This window comes from Bubalus kerabau, chromosome 2 (assembly GCF_029407905.1).
Source record: "Bubalus kerabau isolate K-KA32 ecotype Philippines breed swamp buffalo chromosome 2, PCC_UOA_SB_1v2, whole genome shotgun sequence".
NCBI lineage: Eukaryota > Metazoa > Chordata > Mammalia > Artiodactyla > Bovidae > Bubalus > Bubalus kerabau.
Window position 1 is genome coordinate 84,690,094 of NC_073625.1, and position 17,963 is coordinate 84,708,056.

At 39.3% G+C, this 17,963-nt stretch overlaps 1 protein-coding gene across 6 annotated transcripts in view; it reads left to right on the top strand.

Annotated features, from left to right (window-relative positions):
* ARL13B (ADP ribosylation factor like GTPase 13B) overlaps positions 1–17,963 on the top strand; it is an 82,630-nt gene that overhangs the window by 18,310 nt on the left and 46,357 nt on the right. For 5 of the 6 annotated variants that reach the window (XM_055567863.1, XM_055567862.1, XM_055567859.1 and 2 more), the window contains exons 2-3: positions 1,842–1,912; positions 13,771–14,020. The exons of the other annotated variant lie outside the window; for it this stretch is intronic. In XM_055567863.1, the coding sequence (XP_055423838.1) occupies positions 1,858–1,912; positions 13,771–14,020 (305 nt within the window). In that variant the 5' untranslated portion in view covers positions 1,842–1,857. The remainder of the gene's footprint in view (positions 1–1,841; positions 1,913–13,770; positions 14,021–17,963) is intronic. 6 annotated transcript variants of the gene reach the window in all.

Genomic DNA, 17,963 nt, shown 5'->3' on the forward strand with positions numbered 1-17,963 from the left:
TTCACTCACAAAATCCACAGTCCTCACCATGGCCTGCAAGGCCCACTTGATCTGGCTTCTGATGTGTTTCTAACCTCCTGTCTTTCTTCCCTGTGCTGCCCTGTCTGGGTTTTACCACACTGGCTTCCTTGCTGATTCTGGAACATTCCTATGTCAACACCTCCCAACACACGTACCATGCCCACCGCCTTAGTGCCTTGGCCCCAACTGTGCTCTCTTTCCTTCCTTCAAGACCTTGCTCAGACTTCCGCTCCTTTCTCAGTGCGTCCTGCCCTGATCACTTCTGTCCACCTCCACCCCCACTCCTGCTCCCCTTTATTCCTCTCTATTCTTTTTTCTGTAGTACTTAATCACCTCTAATATAGGATATAACCTGTAATTTATTTATTTCTTATATTTATTATTTGTCTCCTGCAACTAAAGTATAAGTTTAATAAGGGAAGAGTTTATCATTTTTTGTTTTTCATTGTTGTTGTTATTTTAATAAACAGGTGTCTCAGTACCTAGAACATTGGTGTATGATATACAGAAAATGTTTAGTAACTATTTGTTCAATAAAGTCCAGCTCCAAGAAAGCCAGGCTTAGCCAGATGGAAAACACCCTTCTTGGCATCCAAGTTCTGTTTTTTTAACCTTTCTTGGAATGGCTCAGACGGTAAAGCATCTGTCTACAATGCAGGAGACCCGGGTTTGATCCCTGGGTCAGGAAGATCCCCTGGAGAAGGAAATGGCACCCCACTCCAGTACTATTGCCTGGAAAATCCCATGGACAGAGGAGCCTGGTAGGCTACAGTACATGGGGTCACAAAGAGTCGGACACGACTGAGTGACTTCACTTTCACTTTGACTTTCTGGAATGATTGCCAGTGTACTGTACTTGGCAGAAACCCTGACTCCACTCCATGGGAATGTGGCCCAATTATACTGTGAATTTTCTCTCTCTATTCCCAAGTGTGTGGTATTAATAAGCGGTCTCAGCCCTTGCTATACTAAGCAGTAGTTAAGCCTGGAACAGAAATGGGCTTTAGAGCTGGACTGAATTCCCAGGATAGTAGGAACTGTGTGGTAGGTTTGTTCCTTTGTAACCTGTCCCAGGGTTAAGAAGTTCCTAGAAGGTAGGTCAGTTAGGTTCTGGTTCTGACTGTAACCAATTCATTGTCTTAGCTTATGACTCTAGGCTTATGTTTCTTCAGTTGTAAAATTGAACTGGATTGTGTTTTTTCCCCTTACTCTGTGAAGTTTAGCTATGTCATCAGAAACATTTTAAGTTCTCTAATTTAGGAACCCTCTTTTAAAATACATTAGCTCTTAGGTTAACAATCATGTTACTGTACTGTAAGATTTGTATTTGGTAAGGTGTTATATATATAAAAACAATCGAGTGTACTAGTAGTGTATAGAACCTAACCTAATTCTTTTCTTACATAATTTCACTGGAAAAAACAAACTTTTGCTAATGGTTAGAATTCAGTTAACTAGAAAATTGAGTCTTTAGATGTGATAAATAACTCATGTTCTAGAATCCATCTCTCTCTCTCCCTTTCTCTCTTCTTCCCTTTATTTCTTCTCTACCCTTCAGGTTATCTGCTGTACAGTTTCTGTTTTTTTGTGCTTAGCAAAAGGATGGCACTTTACAGGTATTTTTCAAGAATTTTGCTTTTTGAATATATATTTTGTTCATCATTGTACCCCTTAGCATTCAGCATATTGACTTGTACATAGTAGTTGCTTCTTAAGTATTGCTTGGATGAATGTATTTGCCTTTATTCTCCCCCCGACCCCCCACCGCCAATGTTTAATTCACTCAGAAGGTGATTTTTTTTAATTTTTATTATTTTAAGAAAGGTGACTCTTGTGATGGTGGGACTTGATAATGCTGGTAAAACGGCGACAGCGAAGGGAATCCAAGGAGGTAAGCTGAAAAAAAATTATTATTAAATTATTCTGATTTATTTATTTAAATTGCTTTATTACATATTCGTTGGGTAGAGATATTGTGTACTCTATTACTTTATATTCTTAGTGTACTTGGGTCTAATATGGTGAATAGACTCTGGCTTAATAGTACTAGCCTGTTCTGTTTCAGATTTGAATGAATGCAAAGATATGGAGGCTCCTTGAGGTCTTTGATCAGCTAGGAGGAGTCATAGCTGTCTTCTAGCTGCTGCTACTGCTGCTGCTAAGTCGCTTCAGTCGTGTCCGACTCTTCGCGACCCCATAGACTGCATGCAGCCTACCAGGCTCCTCCATCCATGGGATTTTCCAGGCAAGAGTACTGGAGTGGGGTGCCATTGCCTTCTCCAGTATTCTAGCTAGTAGGAATGAAAAAGTGTAAAAAGGACATGCCCCTGCTATTAAGGATGCATATCATCTACATTCTTTTGGCCAGAATTTAAAGAGCTACAACTCATTAAAAGAGAGGTAGAAATACAGATAGCCAGGACAGCTCTCTTTGTATCTCTTGATTTTTTTTCCCAATATGATGTGTAACTTTTACATTTATGTTAAAGATACATTGAAGGGTTTTATGTCATTTATGTTATATCTCATTGAATGTATTTATTTAGTGTTAATTTAATGCTTTGTAACTATAATATAGAAGTTGCTGTACTAGTGAGTTTGTTGTGTACCCAGAAGATGGAGCATGAGCCATGCATCTTAAGGGTATGAATTGGGAAAACACCTAACATATATTTGTTCCTGAAAATAAATGTTGCAACAAGATATGCATGACAAATAGGGAATTTTTACTGGGGGAAGTTTATGAAAGAAAATTGACACCTTGCAAAACTTACTGTTGGAAAAAAATGTTCTGTCACCCCCAATTCTGTTTTATAATGTTAGATACAAACTATATTAATTTCTTTTTTTTTTGGCTGCACTTTGTGATGTGTGGGATTTTTAGTCTCCCAACCAGGGATTGAACCTGTGCCCCCTACATTGAAAGTACAGGATCCTAAACTTTGGACCACCAGGGAAGTCCAACAAACTATATATTATTGTTTGAAGCAGTCTTCTAAAGGCTTTTTGTACCCCTCATGTGGTCACTTAGGTTATATCCTTGAAGAACTATCACCGTCTGAATCAGGGGTGCTCAATATATGTAAGCAAATTTGGGAAAACTCAGCAGTGGTCACAGGACTGGAAAAGGTCAGTTTTCCTTCCAATCCCAAAGAAAGGCAATGCCAAAGAATGCTTAAATTACTGCACAGCTGTACTCATCTCACACACTAGTAAAGTAATGCTCAAAATTCTCCCAAGCCAGGCTTCAGCAATACGTGAACTGTGACCAGCTGTTCAAGCTGGTTTTAGAAAAGGCAGAGGAACGAGAGATCAAATTGCCAACATCTGCTAAATCATCGAAAAAGCAAGAGAGTTCCAGAAAAACATCTATTTCTTCTTATGCCAAAGCCTTTGACTGTGTGGATCACAATAAACTGTGGAAAATTCTGAAAGAGATGGGAATAGCAGACCACCTGACCTGCCTCTTGAGAAACCCGTATGCAGGTCAGGAAGCAACAGTTAGAACTTGAAAGGGAACAACAGACTGGTTCCAAATAGGAAAAGGAGTTCGTCAAGGCTGTATATTGCCACCCTGCTTATTTAACTTATATGTAGAGTATATCATGAGAAATGCTGGACTGGAGGAAGCACAAGCTAGAATCAAGATTGCTGGGAGAAATATCAATAACCTTAGATATGCAGATGACACCATCCTTATGGCAGAAAGTGAAGAAGAACTAAAGAGCTTCTTGATGAAAGTCAAAGAGGAGAGTGAAAAAGTTGGCTTAAAACTCAACATTCAGAAAACTAAGATCATGGAATTGGGTCCCATCACTTCATGGCAAATAGATGGGAAAACAGTGGAAACAGTGTAAGACTTTTATTTTTTGGGGCTCCAAAATCACTGCAGGTGGTGATTACAGGCATGAAATTAAAAGACGCTTACTCCTTGGAAGGAAAGTTATGACCAACCTAGACAGCATATTAAAAAGCAGAGACATTACTTTGTCAACAAAGGTCTGTCTAGTCAAGGCTATGGTTTTTCCAGTGGTCATGTATGGATGTGAGAGTTGGACTATAAAGAAAGCTGAGTGCTGAAGCATTGATGCTTTTGAACTATGGTGTTGGAGGAGACTCTTAAGGGTCCCTTGGACTGCAAGGAGATCCAACCAGTCCATTCTGAAGGAGATTAGTCCTGGGTGTTCATTGGAAGGACTGATGTTGAAGCTGAAACTCTAATACTTTGTCCACCTGATGCGACGTACTGACTCATTTGAGAAGACCCTGATGCTGGGAAAGATTGAGGGCAGGAGGAGAAGGGGATGACAGAGGATGAGATGGGTAGATGACATCACCGACTCAATGGACATGAGTTGGGTAAACTCCGGGAGTTGGTGATGGACAGGGAGGCCTGTCATGCTGTGATTCATAAGGTCGCAAGAGTCGGACATGACTGAGTGACTGAACTGAACTGAATTGAAATCAGGGGTTTGCAAGTTTCTTCTGTAAAGATCCAGATAGTAAATATTTTATTTTTTTAAATTTATTTATTTTTTTGGCCAAACTGCATGGCATGTTGGATCTCAGTTTCCTAATCAGGGATTGAATCCATGGAGTCTTAACCACTGGACCACCAGGGGAATCCCAGATAGTAAATACTAATATTTTAGACTCTGAGAGTCTTAGGGTCCCATTCCCAGCTACATAGTTCTGACACAGTGGTTTGATAGGAGCCATAGGCAGTATGTAAAAAATGAACATGGCCATATTACAATGAAACTCTCCTTATGGACACTAAAATTTGATATGTTATGAAATATCCTTGGGAATTGTTTTGGAATTATTTTAAAATGTAAAACATGTTCTTAGCTTGAGGACCATGTAAAAACAGGTGGCTATCCAGATTTGGCCTGCAGTCCATGAAGCCTTATCCAAACATCCTCTCTTTTAGTCCTTCAAAACCTTAGGTTCAAGGGAACAGGATCTAGGAACTTGCTAATAAATCCATCTGATTATTTGGATGTACTTAGAATATCCTCTTTCCATCAGGTCTTTTTTTTTTTTTTTTTCCCTAAATCCCACCTCTATATATCCATCAGTGCATTTTCTGAGTTTAGAAAATGTTCAAGGTGTCATGTCATGAACAAAAAAGTCAAAGCTGCCTTCAGCTTTGAGCTGCCTTCTAACTGTTTTTGTTCTTCATTTTTATTTACTCTTCAGCCTACTCCAGTGACTGATTTCTTACCTTATTTTTCTTTTCTAAAGAATCCAGTTATATAGAACTACTTGGGAGTTTTCCTAGGATATAGGTTTGATTGAGCCTTTTGATGCCTTTGTTTTTTGCTTATACTGTTCCTGTTTGCCTTATTAAAGAGAAATAAACTTCTCCTTAAAGACAGAATGTCTGCTTATCTCTAAAGACCTTCGTTTGTCATGTAGTCTCCTTTACGGAGTCCCTTCTGGTCTCCTACTGCCCTCACCCCTTATCACCACCATGAATACAGTTGACTACTACTATTTTTGTCTACTCCTGTTTGTATATAATACCTGTATCAGTGCTTAATTGCTCCTCTATTTATGTATTTCTCTACCTTCCAGACTATAAATTCCCAAGGGCAGTTTTACTGGTTTTGGTGTCCCAGGTCAGTCGCGCCTTAGGGTATAGTAAGCCGTTTTCCTAAAACATTTCTCCCATGGCTTCTACTCTTCAGCTTACTTATGGCTCTTCTCGTTTTTTTTTTTTTTTTTTTTTTTAATTAAAAGCAAATTTTATTGTATATTTCCTCCTTTCTTTTGAGATAATTTTCCTCTCTTAACTGTATTGTGATCAGCTAAGTCCAAACCCTAGTGTTTCATCTATGATTTTATTATAGTTTCCTAATCTAAAAGTATTTTCCCTATCGTCATTTCATTCATTCATCTTCTCTTTTTCATGGCTGTCAAAGTGATCGCATTAATAGGATATAGGTTCGATTGTACTAAAAAGCCTAAAATAACAGTGGCTTAACAAAATAGAAATTTATTTCTCTCTCATGTAAGAGCACAGGCAGAAGTAGTTTAGGGCTGGCATAGCAGCTGTATGGTATTAGGGACTCAAGTTCCTTTTCCTATTTGCTTTACCATTCCTAGTATTTTCCCTAGCTGGCTCCTACTTGCTCATTTTGGCTCATATAGTCAGTGAAAGCCAATTAGGTACCTCTTCCCCCAACTTTATGGTCAGGTGCCTCATATTGATAATTTCAAATTGGCCATAGTGGTAGTATTTACAGCATGAAAACTGAGAAATACTATATATCAGACTATATATCAGAGTTCCACAGACTCCAAAGCCAATTAAACATTTAATAGTGATAGCTTATGGTGAATGGTGTCAGATTCTTGATCTCCGAAGATTTAGCTTTGGGCTTGATCAGTCAAGAGCTTTTGTGTGGCAGAGTTTTATTAAAGTGTGAAAAAGGGACAGAGAAAGCTTCTGACACAGACATCAGAAGGGGTCGGAGTGTGTCCCCCTCACTAGTCTTTCAGTTCAGTTCAGTTCCGTCGCTCAGTCGTGTCCGACTCGTTGCGACCTCATGAATTGCAGCACGCCAGGCCTCCCTGTCCATCACCAACTCCCAGAGCCTACTCAGACTCATGTCCATCAAGTCGGTGATGCCATCCAGCCATCTCATCCTCTGTCGTCCCCTTCTCCTCCTGCCCCCAATCCCTCCCAGCATCAGGGTCTTTTCTAATGAGTGAACTCTTCACATGAGGTGGAGTTTCAGCTTTAGCATCAGTCCTTCCAATGAACACCCAGGACTGATCAAGTCTTTAGCAAGGGAATTATATACTTTTTAATTAATTATTACAGCAAATCAAAAGAATGTCTCAAGGTTGTAAAATTTTACCAGACCCACTCCCACAAGTTACATTTTAGGATAACAGGATTAGAATTTAATAATAGAAACTACCAGACCCACTCCCATAATATACATTCTAAGATATCAGGATTAGTCAGAAGGTTTTCCAGAAGGAGAAACTGTCCTCAAGCAGGTTACATTGTTGTTATGTAATTCCTAGTACAGAGTTTAAACTGAGTTGTTTGTTGTGTAATCACCAGTTCCTGGCTTAAAGAAAAAAAACCATTTTATGTGACTAAGACTAAAGAATGTAGAGAAAAAAAAAGTTTGTCCTTTCCTCCTCCTTGAGAACCTCAAACCCCTCTCTCCACTTCAAGAGCAGCAGACCCCTTCTCTTCTTCGAGGAGCCCGGACTGGGAGTTGACTCTCTCAACAATATTTACCACAAGCACACTATCTAGAACCTACTCTCACGGCCACCCCTAGGTGTCATGAAGACTGGGGATTACCTTTTTTATCCTAAACAGCTATGGGCTTAGCTAAAAATCCAGGATTTTCTGATTTTCCAGTATTATTTCCAAATAGTTTAAAGGAATATTTTGGGTGGGAAAATTCTTTGTGTAAATTGATGCCTAGCATTGTTGCTATTACCATATCTTTATTATATTTTAGTTATTTATGTATATATTTCTTCTTTTTCCCTTTATGTAAGGAGTCTATTAGAACAAAAAATAGATATTAATCTTTGTATATCTAGGACTTTGCATTGTACTTACCATATAACATAAGCTCCATAAACATTTATTGATTATGTATTTTCATTTTATCTTGAACTTTTTAGGCGTTATCTTAACACATATACTTTACTGAAATCCTCAGGATTGGGGACCATATGTCTTTGGACACCTGGTTCTTATATGGTGCCTGATTTGTAATAGGCCCTCAATAAATAGTTACAGGCATGGATGGATGGTTAAATATATGGAAGGACGGACGTAAGTACAGTGGCTTCAGCTGTCTTAGCAGTCTGGTGTTGTAGTATTGAGCAACTGTATGCTTTGTGCCAAGTGCTAAGGATACAAAGGTTGTTCCCAGGTATTGGGAAGGTAAGGGCTATTGTGAAAGCCAGCAAGAAGACAGAATGTTATGATAGATGGTGTAGGTAATACTGAAAGTAGGAAGGAATCATCAGACAAGGATTTATAGAAAAGGTTGTAACCTGAACATTTAGTCTTGAGTCTTAAAACATGGAGTCATGAATAAGAACTACAGAAAAGAAGAGAGAAGTTGGGGAGGGTGTTCCATGTATCAGAACAAACAGGCTTTTAAAGTTCTGTATACCTGAATTTGAGTCTTGACTCTGTCTACCATAGAACCTTGAAAAAATTACTTAATATGAATTGGCCTCCTGGGAATATTGCCATTATTTTATCTGTGCTTACATTGCTCTCCTGTCTGGAATGTTCTCCTCCCTTCTTTATTATAATTTATTTATTTATCTTCTAAGACTTCAGTCCTATTTCACTTTCTATCTGAAGCCTTTCTAGGCCACAGCTTATTGCTGCTGCTGCTAAGTCACTTTAGTCGTGTCCGACTCTGTGCGACCCCATAGACGACAGCCTACCAGGCTTCCCTGTCCCTGGGATTCTCCAGGCAAGAACACTGGAGTGGGTTGCCATTTCCTTCTCCAACGCATGAAAGTGAAAAGTGAAAGTGAAGTCGCTCAGTCGTGTTCAACTGTTAGCGACCCCATGGACTGCAGCCCACCAGGCTCCTCTGTCCATGGGATTTTCCAGGCAAGAGTACTGGAGTGGGGTGCTATTGCCTTCGGTCCCTCCTTATCTTTTTGCTCTTGAATGCACTTATTTGGGGTGTTATAACAGAATACCATAGGCATGATGGCTTAAACAAGAGGTATTTCTCACAGTTCTGGAGTCTGAGGTCAGGGTGCTTATGTGGTCAGATACTTAGTGAAGGCCCTCTTCTTGGTATACAACCATCTTCTCACTTGTATCTTCATGTGGTGCAAAGAGAGAGAGGAAAGAAGCTCTCTTGTGTCTCTTCTTATAAGGGCACTAATTCCATCATGGGGGCTCCATCCTTTTGATCTCATCTAAACCTAAACCAGAGATCAAATTGCCAACATCTGCTGGATCATCAAAAAAGCAAGAGAGTTCCAGAAAAACATCTACTTCTGTTTTATTGACTATGCCAAAGCCTTTGACTGTGTGGATCACAACAAACTGTGGAAACTTCTTCAAGAGATGGGAATACCAGACCACCTGACCTGCCTCCTGAGAAATCTGTATGCAGGTCAGGAAGCAACAGTTAGAACTGGACATGGAACAACAGACTGGTTCCAAATTGGGAAAGCAGAACGTCAAGGCTGTATATTGTCATCCTGCTTATTTAACTTATATGCAGAGTACATCATGAGAAACACTGGGCTGGATGAAGCACAAGTTGGAATCAAGATTGCCGGGAGAAATATCAATAACCTCAGATATGCAGATGACACCATCCTTATGGCAGAAAGTGAAGAAGAACTAAAGCACCTCTTGATGAAAGTGAAAGAGGAGAGTGAAAAAGTTGGCTTAAAGGTCAGCGTTCAGAAAACTAAGATCATGGCACCCAGTCCCAGAATTTCATGGCAAATAGATGGGGAAACAGTGGAAACAGTGGCAGACTTTATTTTTTTGGGGCTCCAAAATCACTGCAGATAGTGATGACAGCCATGAAATTAAAAGACGCTTACTCCTTGGAAGAAAAGTTATGACCAACCTGCTGCTGCTGCTGCTAAGTTGCTTCAGTCTTGTCTGACTCTGTGCGACCCCAGAGACAGCACCCCACCAGGCTCCCCCATCCCTCTGATTCTCCAGGCAAGAACACTGGAGTGGGTTGCCATTTCCTTCTCCAATGCATAAAAGTGAAAAGTGAAAGGGAAGTCGCTCAGTGGTGTCTGACTCCTAGTGACCTCATGGACTGCAGCCTACCAGGCTCCTCCGTCCATGGGATTTGCCAGGCCAGAGTACTGGAGTGGGTTGCCATTGCCTTCTCCAATGGACCAACCCTAGACAGCATATTAAAAGTAGAGACATTACTTTGTTAACAAAGGTCTGTGTAGTCAAGGCTATGATTTTTCCAGTAGTCATGTATGGATGTGAGAGCTGGACCATAAAGAAAGCTGAGCACCAAAGAATTGATGCTTTTGAACTATGGTGTTGGAGAAGACTCTTGAGAGTCCCTTGGAGTGCAAGGAGATCCAACCAGTCAATCCTAAAGGAAGTCAGTCCTGAATATTCATTAGAAGGACTGATGCTGAAGCTGAAACATGGGAACCTGATGTGAAGAACTAACTCATTGGAAAAGACCCTGATGCTGGGAAAGGTTGAAGGAAGAATGAGAGGGGACAACAGAGGATGAGATGGCTGGATGGCATCACCGACTCAATGGACATGAGTTTGAATAGGTCCCAGGAGTTGGTGATGGACAGGGAAGCCTGGCATGCTGCAGTACATGGGGTCACAAAGAGTCGGACACAACTGAGCAACTGAACTGAAACCTGATTAATTCCCAAAGACCCCACCTCCTTATACCATCACCATTGGGGATTAGGGTTTCAGCAGGTGAATTTGGCTAGGACATAACCATGTAGTTTATTACACCTTCACACTGTCCCCTCCAGACTTATTCACAGAACATATAGATTCTTGTGTTATTTCCATTAATATTATGTCTCTCTGAAGTGTACTGGATATTCTTTGAGGGTAGCAACCCTATTTTATTCATCTTTACATTTTAATACCTAACAAGGTTCTGGTACTGAGTAGGTATTCTGCATATGTTATTTCTCTTATTTGTTCCTCAAGACAGTTGACTTATTTTCACTGATAATTTCAGGGTGGGGGTGGGGGAGTACCTTTCAATTTGTACTTAAAGATAGCTTTCTGTTTTAACTGTGAAACCAGTTCTGGTCTGGACTAGATCCACATTTTTAAATGTCTAGTATAATTCTGTTTTTGGAATATATGTCTGCTTATATTGTTTCTAAACTTGCTTTTTTTCTCCCTCTAGATAAGGCAGGTCTTTTAAAAATGTGACTTGTGATTGTCTTAATTAACTTTCTAGGGAGCTGTCTAAACTGTAGTAAGATGCTTGCTGAGAGGCAGTGGTACATTGCAAGTCTGTTTCTCAGTCATACCTAAGCCTAAAAGCAAATGCCTTTCAAATTTATTTTTGTAGTAGCAAATGTTTTGCTGAATGTGGGAATGATAATACCCTCTAAACCAGTGTTGTCCAGTAGAGCTGTTTGCAATGATGGACATGTTCTACATTGGCTCTGTTCAGTAGGGTGGGCCACCAGTCACATGTGACTCTTGAGTACCTTAAATGCAGCTAGTACAACTGAGAAACTGAACTTTTTATTTAAGTTTTATTTAACTTTGAAATCCTCATGTAGTTTGTGGTCACTGTATTGACTTTATAAACAAAGTTCAGGGGAGTAATATTTGTTGTGAATTCCATGATGATGTGGAGAAGGAAATGGTAACCCACTCCAGTATTCTTGCCTGAGACATCTCATGGACAGTGAAGCCCTGGCAGGCTGTAGGCCATGGGGTCACAAAGAGTTGGATACAACTTAGCAACTAAAGAATAACAACCACAGTGGTGAGCCAATGGAGGAGACAGACATGAAGTCTGAACTCTTTTCTGTAACCACTGAGTTACTTGTATCTGTTAATTGCTCATGCATTCTCTCTTGCCTTGCTTCTATTTTTGTTTTGTTTTCCTACCTCTCTAAAAAGTGACTGTCAATCTCATTTTCAGTCAGTTCTAGAGACTTTTGCAAAGATGAATCTCAGTAAAGGACTACTTTAGTCATCTTATGGCTTAGAGGGTAAAAAGTCTGCTGCAGTGCGGGAAACCCAGGGTCGATCCTGGGTCGGGAAGATCCCCTGGAGAAGGAAATGGCACCCCACTCCAGTACTCTTGCCTGGAAAATCCCATGGATGGAGTAGCCTGGTAGGCTATAGTCCGTGGGGTCGCAAAGAGTTGGACACGACTGACCGACTTCTCTTTCCTTTTTCCTTTTTAGTCATCTCAATTATGTTATTGGTCTGCTGAAATGCCTTCCGTGGCTCCCAGTTCTCTGTCTTCAGAACCCCCTTCAGTGTACATTCAGTATTAAAGATCTGCTGCAACTACAATGTTTAACTTGTTTGTACGTCTTGCCTTTTCCATTTCCATTACTTAGATCACCGATCTGACTGTTTAAATTCAACGTAGCTTTAAGGTCTAGGTTTCACCTCCTAGGTCAAGGCTTGAACCTTAGTGATCTTTTTAATCTCTTACTGTCATTACCATTCCTTGGCAGTTATAATTGTATATATCCTGTACTTCTTTGTGCTGTCATATGCAGACGTGCAAAGCAATTCAGTTATAATTTATGAAAATATCCTGTATTCTTTTCTTATAGAAAAAAATAAAATCTACTCTTTACATTTACAAGCTGTTCTTGAAAGTTTCTTTATTCCAATTATAGCTTTTATTCAGTTAATTAAAAAAGAATGGTCCCATACTATTCGTTGTTGTCAGTTGCTAAGTTGTGTCTAACTCTTTGTGACCCCATCAACTGCAGCATGCCAGGCTTCCCTGTCCTTCACTATCTCCCACAGATTGCTCAAACTCATGTCCATTGAGTCAGTGATGCCATCCAACTATCTCATCCTCTGTTGCCCCCTTCTCCTCCTGCCCTCAATCTTTTCCAGCATCAGGGTGCTGTCCCCTGAGTTGGCTGTTTGCATCAGGTAGCTAAAGTATTGGAGCTTCTGCTTCAGCATCAGTCCTCCCAATGAATGATCAGGGTTTATTTCCTTTAGGATGGACTGGTCTGGTCTCCTTGCAGACCAAGGGACTCTCAAGAGTCTTCTCCAACACCTCAGTTCCAAAGCATCAGTTCTTTAGTGCTCAGCTTTCTTTATGGTCCAACTCTCACCTCCATACATGACTACTGTAAAAATCATAGCTTTGACTATATGGACCTTTGTGGTCAAAGTGATGTCTGCTTTTTAATATGATGTCTAAGTTTGTCATGGACAGAGGACCCTGGCGAGTTCAAGTCCATGGGATCGCAAAGAGTCAGACATGACTGAAGTGACTTAACACCCAAACACTAGGTTTGTCATAGCTTTCCTTCCAAGGAGCAAGCGTCTTAATTTCGTGGCTGCAGTCACCGTCTGCAGTGATTTTGGAGCCCAAGAAAATAGTTTGTCACTGTTTCCGTTGTTTTCCCATCTATTTGCCATTAAGTGATGGGACCGGATGCCATGATTTTAGTTTTTTGAATGTTGAGTTTCAAGCCAGCTTTTTCATACTCCTCTCACTTTCATCCAGAGGCTCTTTGGTTCTTCTTTGCTTTCTGCCATGCTCTTCATAGCTTCTCCCATTGTTTGGTTGTTTTAAACTATTCTTTAAATGTTTAGTTTTTCTTTATAACTCTACGTGGGTTGTAATGGTCCCTGGGGATGGCCGTGGTGTTGAAAGTTGAAATTTTTATTTTTTGTAACTTGGAGAATCTGTAACCTTAGGCAAAGTTTCATTTGTTTATTCATTCTACAAATACTTATTAAGTACCTGTTATATTGTAGTCATTAATAGGACCTGGGGTTATAGCAATAACAACAAACAAGCAAACAAAAAGCCCTGTCTGCAAGGAGTGTAAATTCTAGTTGGATATTTTATAGTATCTACCTTTCCTCCAAACCAGTTTGCTTAGATGTAATGCTTATTATGTAAACAAATAATAAACATTCTATTTAGTACTAATATATGATGAATAATACACTTATGCCATTTTAAGTTGTGAAGTTAAATTAATGTTATTAATTTGAAGTCTCAAGATTCTTTTTCTTTATATCATTTGAAACAGAATATCCTGAAGATGTAGCTCCTACTGTTGGATTTTCCAAAATTGACCTTAGACAAGGAAAGTTTGAAGTCACCATCTTTGACTTGGGAGGTGGAAAAAGAATTCGAGGAATCTGGAAGAATTACTATGCTGAGTCCTATGGGGTAATATTTGTTGTGGATTCAAGTGATGAAGAAAGAATGGAGGAAACAAAAGAGACAATGTCAGAAGTGCTGAGACACCCTAGGATATCCGGAAAGCCTATATTGGTGTAAGTAATGTTGGTGTTGAACTTCCATGGTGGCTCAGACAGTAAAGAATCCACCTGCAGTTGGGGGAAACCTGGGTTTGATTCCTGGATTGGGAAGATCCCCTGGAGGGGGGCATGGCAATCTACTCCTGTATTCTTGCCTGGAGAATCCCCATGGACAGAGGAGCCTGGTGGGTCCATGTGGTTACAAAGAGTGGACACGACTGAGCGACTGAGCTTGCGCCCGATGTTATTGTAAACATAGAAGCAGCAGCATTAGTCACTAAAGAAATCTCCCTAAGTTATAAAACACTGAAAAAGTGTTGTCACACTCTCACATAATCAAATGTATGTAATTTACTGGGAGTTGTTAATATACCAAGGCTTTGTTATAATGCTGTCTGTAGGGATTAAGGGCAGAGGCTATGTAATGAAAAAATCTTATAATTAGATCTCCTGGATTTTCAAATGTGAACTCTTTGTTTTCTTTGATAATTTACTCTTGTCAAATTTTGCAGATGGTCTAATAATGAGGTTGTAAAATGTTTTTCAATTTATTTTCCTCTTTTAGTAACATTTAGGTTTTGCCTCTTTTTTTTTCTTGCGTATTCTTGTTTGAAACTTACTTAGGTGGTTTATTTTTCTAATGCCACATTGATTTCTCAGTTTTTACTTTTGTATTTCCAAACTGAGCATGTGATCTGTGTCGTTATCAGCATGTGATCTGTGTTGTTATCAACTTAGTCATAGGCTTAGCATCATTTTCTTCAGCTGCTTAAACATTAAAACAAAATTAAACGACAAAGCCTTTTTGCACCGTCTGCCCTCATAGCATTTCCGGAGAGTAAACACAAGGTGGTGCTATGACTTTGAGACACAGTCAAGTGAAAAGTAGTTGAAATTACTCTTAAAATTGGGGTAAGTGGTATGTGTGCTCTTGCCTTCTTGTCCTTTTTCTCGTTCTCTTGCAATTCATAACTAATGATTGAAAAAGAAAAAAACAAAAAACAAAAAACCAAGCAACCTATGAACATGGTTAAATGGGAAAGTATAAGCGAACTGTCTCTGTGGTCCTCAGTAATAGTGAACATTTTTAAATGAGGCAGTCTGAAAACTCTGATTACAAAAAATAAAATGTTATTGTGCCATTTATTGTTAAGCTTATACTATTTAATTTTTATACTTTTAACTAATTAGAGAAGTTATTTGATATATACAATTGTTTTATTGAATCTGAAAGAAACTTTAATAGACGTGTATACAAAGAGTAAACTTTGTTGAACCCTATAGGCTAAATTAGTCTCTACAAATGTTGAAGCAGAGAACTAGTGACTTATAAAGAGTACTAACAACTGATGTTCATTTGTAAAATAATTGAGTGTGCTTTTTAACCCAGTAGTCATTTATTTATTCTTTTTTTTTCATGTATTCTTTCATGCCTTTATTCACTCATACAAGTACTAATTCAACAAATATTTGTTAAGCATCCACTATATGCTAGGCATTGTTCTGGTACAGGGATCCATTTAGGTATAGGGATACATTTGAGAACAGCAACAATAAAACTCCATGTGTAATCTCAGGAGCTTACATTCTTGGAGGTGAGACACACAATAAGTGTAATAAGTAAATTGTATATTAAGTGATAAGTATATTGAAAACAAAACAAGTAAAAGAAGATCAGCAGTCCTGTAGTGGTGGTGGTGACGGGCATGTTACTCTTAAAATAATCATAGTAGGTCTTATTGAGAAGATGACACTGAAAGTGAGTCAGTCCTGCAGATGTATATGGCAAAGCCCCGAGGCAGAGGCATGCAATTGGTAAATGTCTGCAGTGTTTACTGTATGGTTTGATAACTGTCAGCAAGATACCTGCTTTCAGCTCTGTCACTTCTCTTAGCTAGTGAATTTGCAGAATTGGAAAAGAAACAATTCACAACTAGAATGATTGCTCAGAATTACAATTTCACTGTCAGTGAGATCTCAAAAAGACATGAGAATTAGTTATAGATCATATAATATGTTTATGAAACATAGAATAGTTCACCATCTGAACGGTTTTTCTTAAGGGAGTTTTACAACTGTAGAATTTTTGTTAATTAGGCTAAAGTTTTGAGATGTGTGTGCTTCAAAAATGTACACAGTTTACCAGAAAGTACATATTCTTAGTAAATTTAGAAGATGTAAGAAAGAATGAGGATAAAAAATGATTGGCCTATCATGCAAAGCCAACCACTGCTGTCATTTTGATGAGTTTCCTGTGCATATTTTTGTAAAACATGTAATGTATGCAGTGTTCATATAATATATACAATTTTATATCCCACCCTTTTTTCTGTTTATAAATCCCTCTTTAATATCCACCTAAGTCCCATATTTGAAGGTCCTCCTGTTTACCTTTTTGTCTCTGGCCTACAATGTTTGTCTTATTGATGTTACTGTTTTAATATTTGAGTCTCTTTACTCCTCTCTATTCTGTTTGATGTTAACTCCTTTCAACCTTTGTTCACTTCTCCCTTGTGTTACTGATTACTCTCCAGACCAGTCTCCCTGCTAGCATCTTGCCTGTTCTCTAAGCTCTCGTCTACACTGAAGGCAGGAGCCCTTTTATTTGATATTTTTCAAATCACAGAACTGGTACATGCTTTCATAAGTGGAACAATGCAAGAATAAAGTACTTAAGAGCTCCTTTTTAAATGCAGATTTGATCATTTTACTTTTCCTTAGAGTCCAGGTTGCCTTCATAGCTCCTTGCAGATGGGAAAGTCTGTGTTTTAACTGATAATAACTCTAGCATATAATAGATATGGCATTGCAAAGTAAGTGGAAAGGGTCGTAAGTAGCTAGTAAGTGGAAAGGGCCTCCAGTAGAGCCCTACTAAAGTCCATGCTCTGGGCTAGTGGGTATGGAGATGGAGGAAAGGCTACCTAAATTAAGAGGCTGGCTACAGTGCTCCTTGTTGCACACAGCTGCTTCCTTCCTGCCCATGGACATCTGGACTTCTTAGCTGAAAAATGCAGTTATGGCATCTAATGTCTCTGCTTGTCACTTTTCTTAGCCTCAACTAGTGGATTTAGGATCTGCAAAGCCTCTCAGAACTCAGTTCAACCCCTTGATAATTTTTTCTTCCCATCCTCTAATAATGAGCAGAGAACAACAGACCTCAAAAAGATTCAGTCCTTCAACAGAAGAAAATAAACCGGAATAATTATCAGTAAAAACAAAATTACAGACTGGTAGAGCAGGATTCATTCATGCTATGAGAAGCAGAGTAGATGACAGTGACAGCAGGTCCTGGACACTTCTCCAGCTCTGCCTGATGATTCTGCATACTGGTCTGACAGCGTGTGTTGTTGCACATAAAGTCTCAGTCACGTTTCATGTCACAGACTTGAGGGTTTTTGGGAAAGATCAGAATCACAGATCACTAGGCTTCTGTGCTTTATTAGCTTGGAAGTTCAGTTTGGCAGTTATATAGTATTTACTTCTTAATCAGCATAATATTCTAGTCAGATCTCTGAAATAAGTGGTGAAAAGTTGAAAAAACATGGGTTTAGAGAGAAGATGGAGAGTCTAGAACCTGGATTCTAAAGGCTATTGTGAATTTGTTTATGACCCTGGCAAGTCACTTTACTTCTTTGGGCTTAGTGGTTAAATGCTGTGCTGTGCTTACTCACTGTGTTGTGTTCGACTCTTTGTGACCTCATAGACTGTAGCCCACCAGGCTCCTCTCTCCATGAAGATTCTCCAGGGAAGAATACTGTAGTGGGTTCTCATGCCCTCATCCATGGAATCTTAACCCAGGGATTGAACCCAGGTTTCTTGCATTGCAGGTGGATTCTTTACCAGCTGAGCTACCAGGGAAGCCCTAATGGTTAAATACCTCTTCTTTAATAAAAGTATCTGTAAAATATTGTATTCAGATGTATATTATAATGTGAACCATAGTATAGTCTGTGCAAAG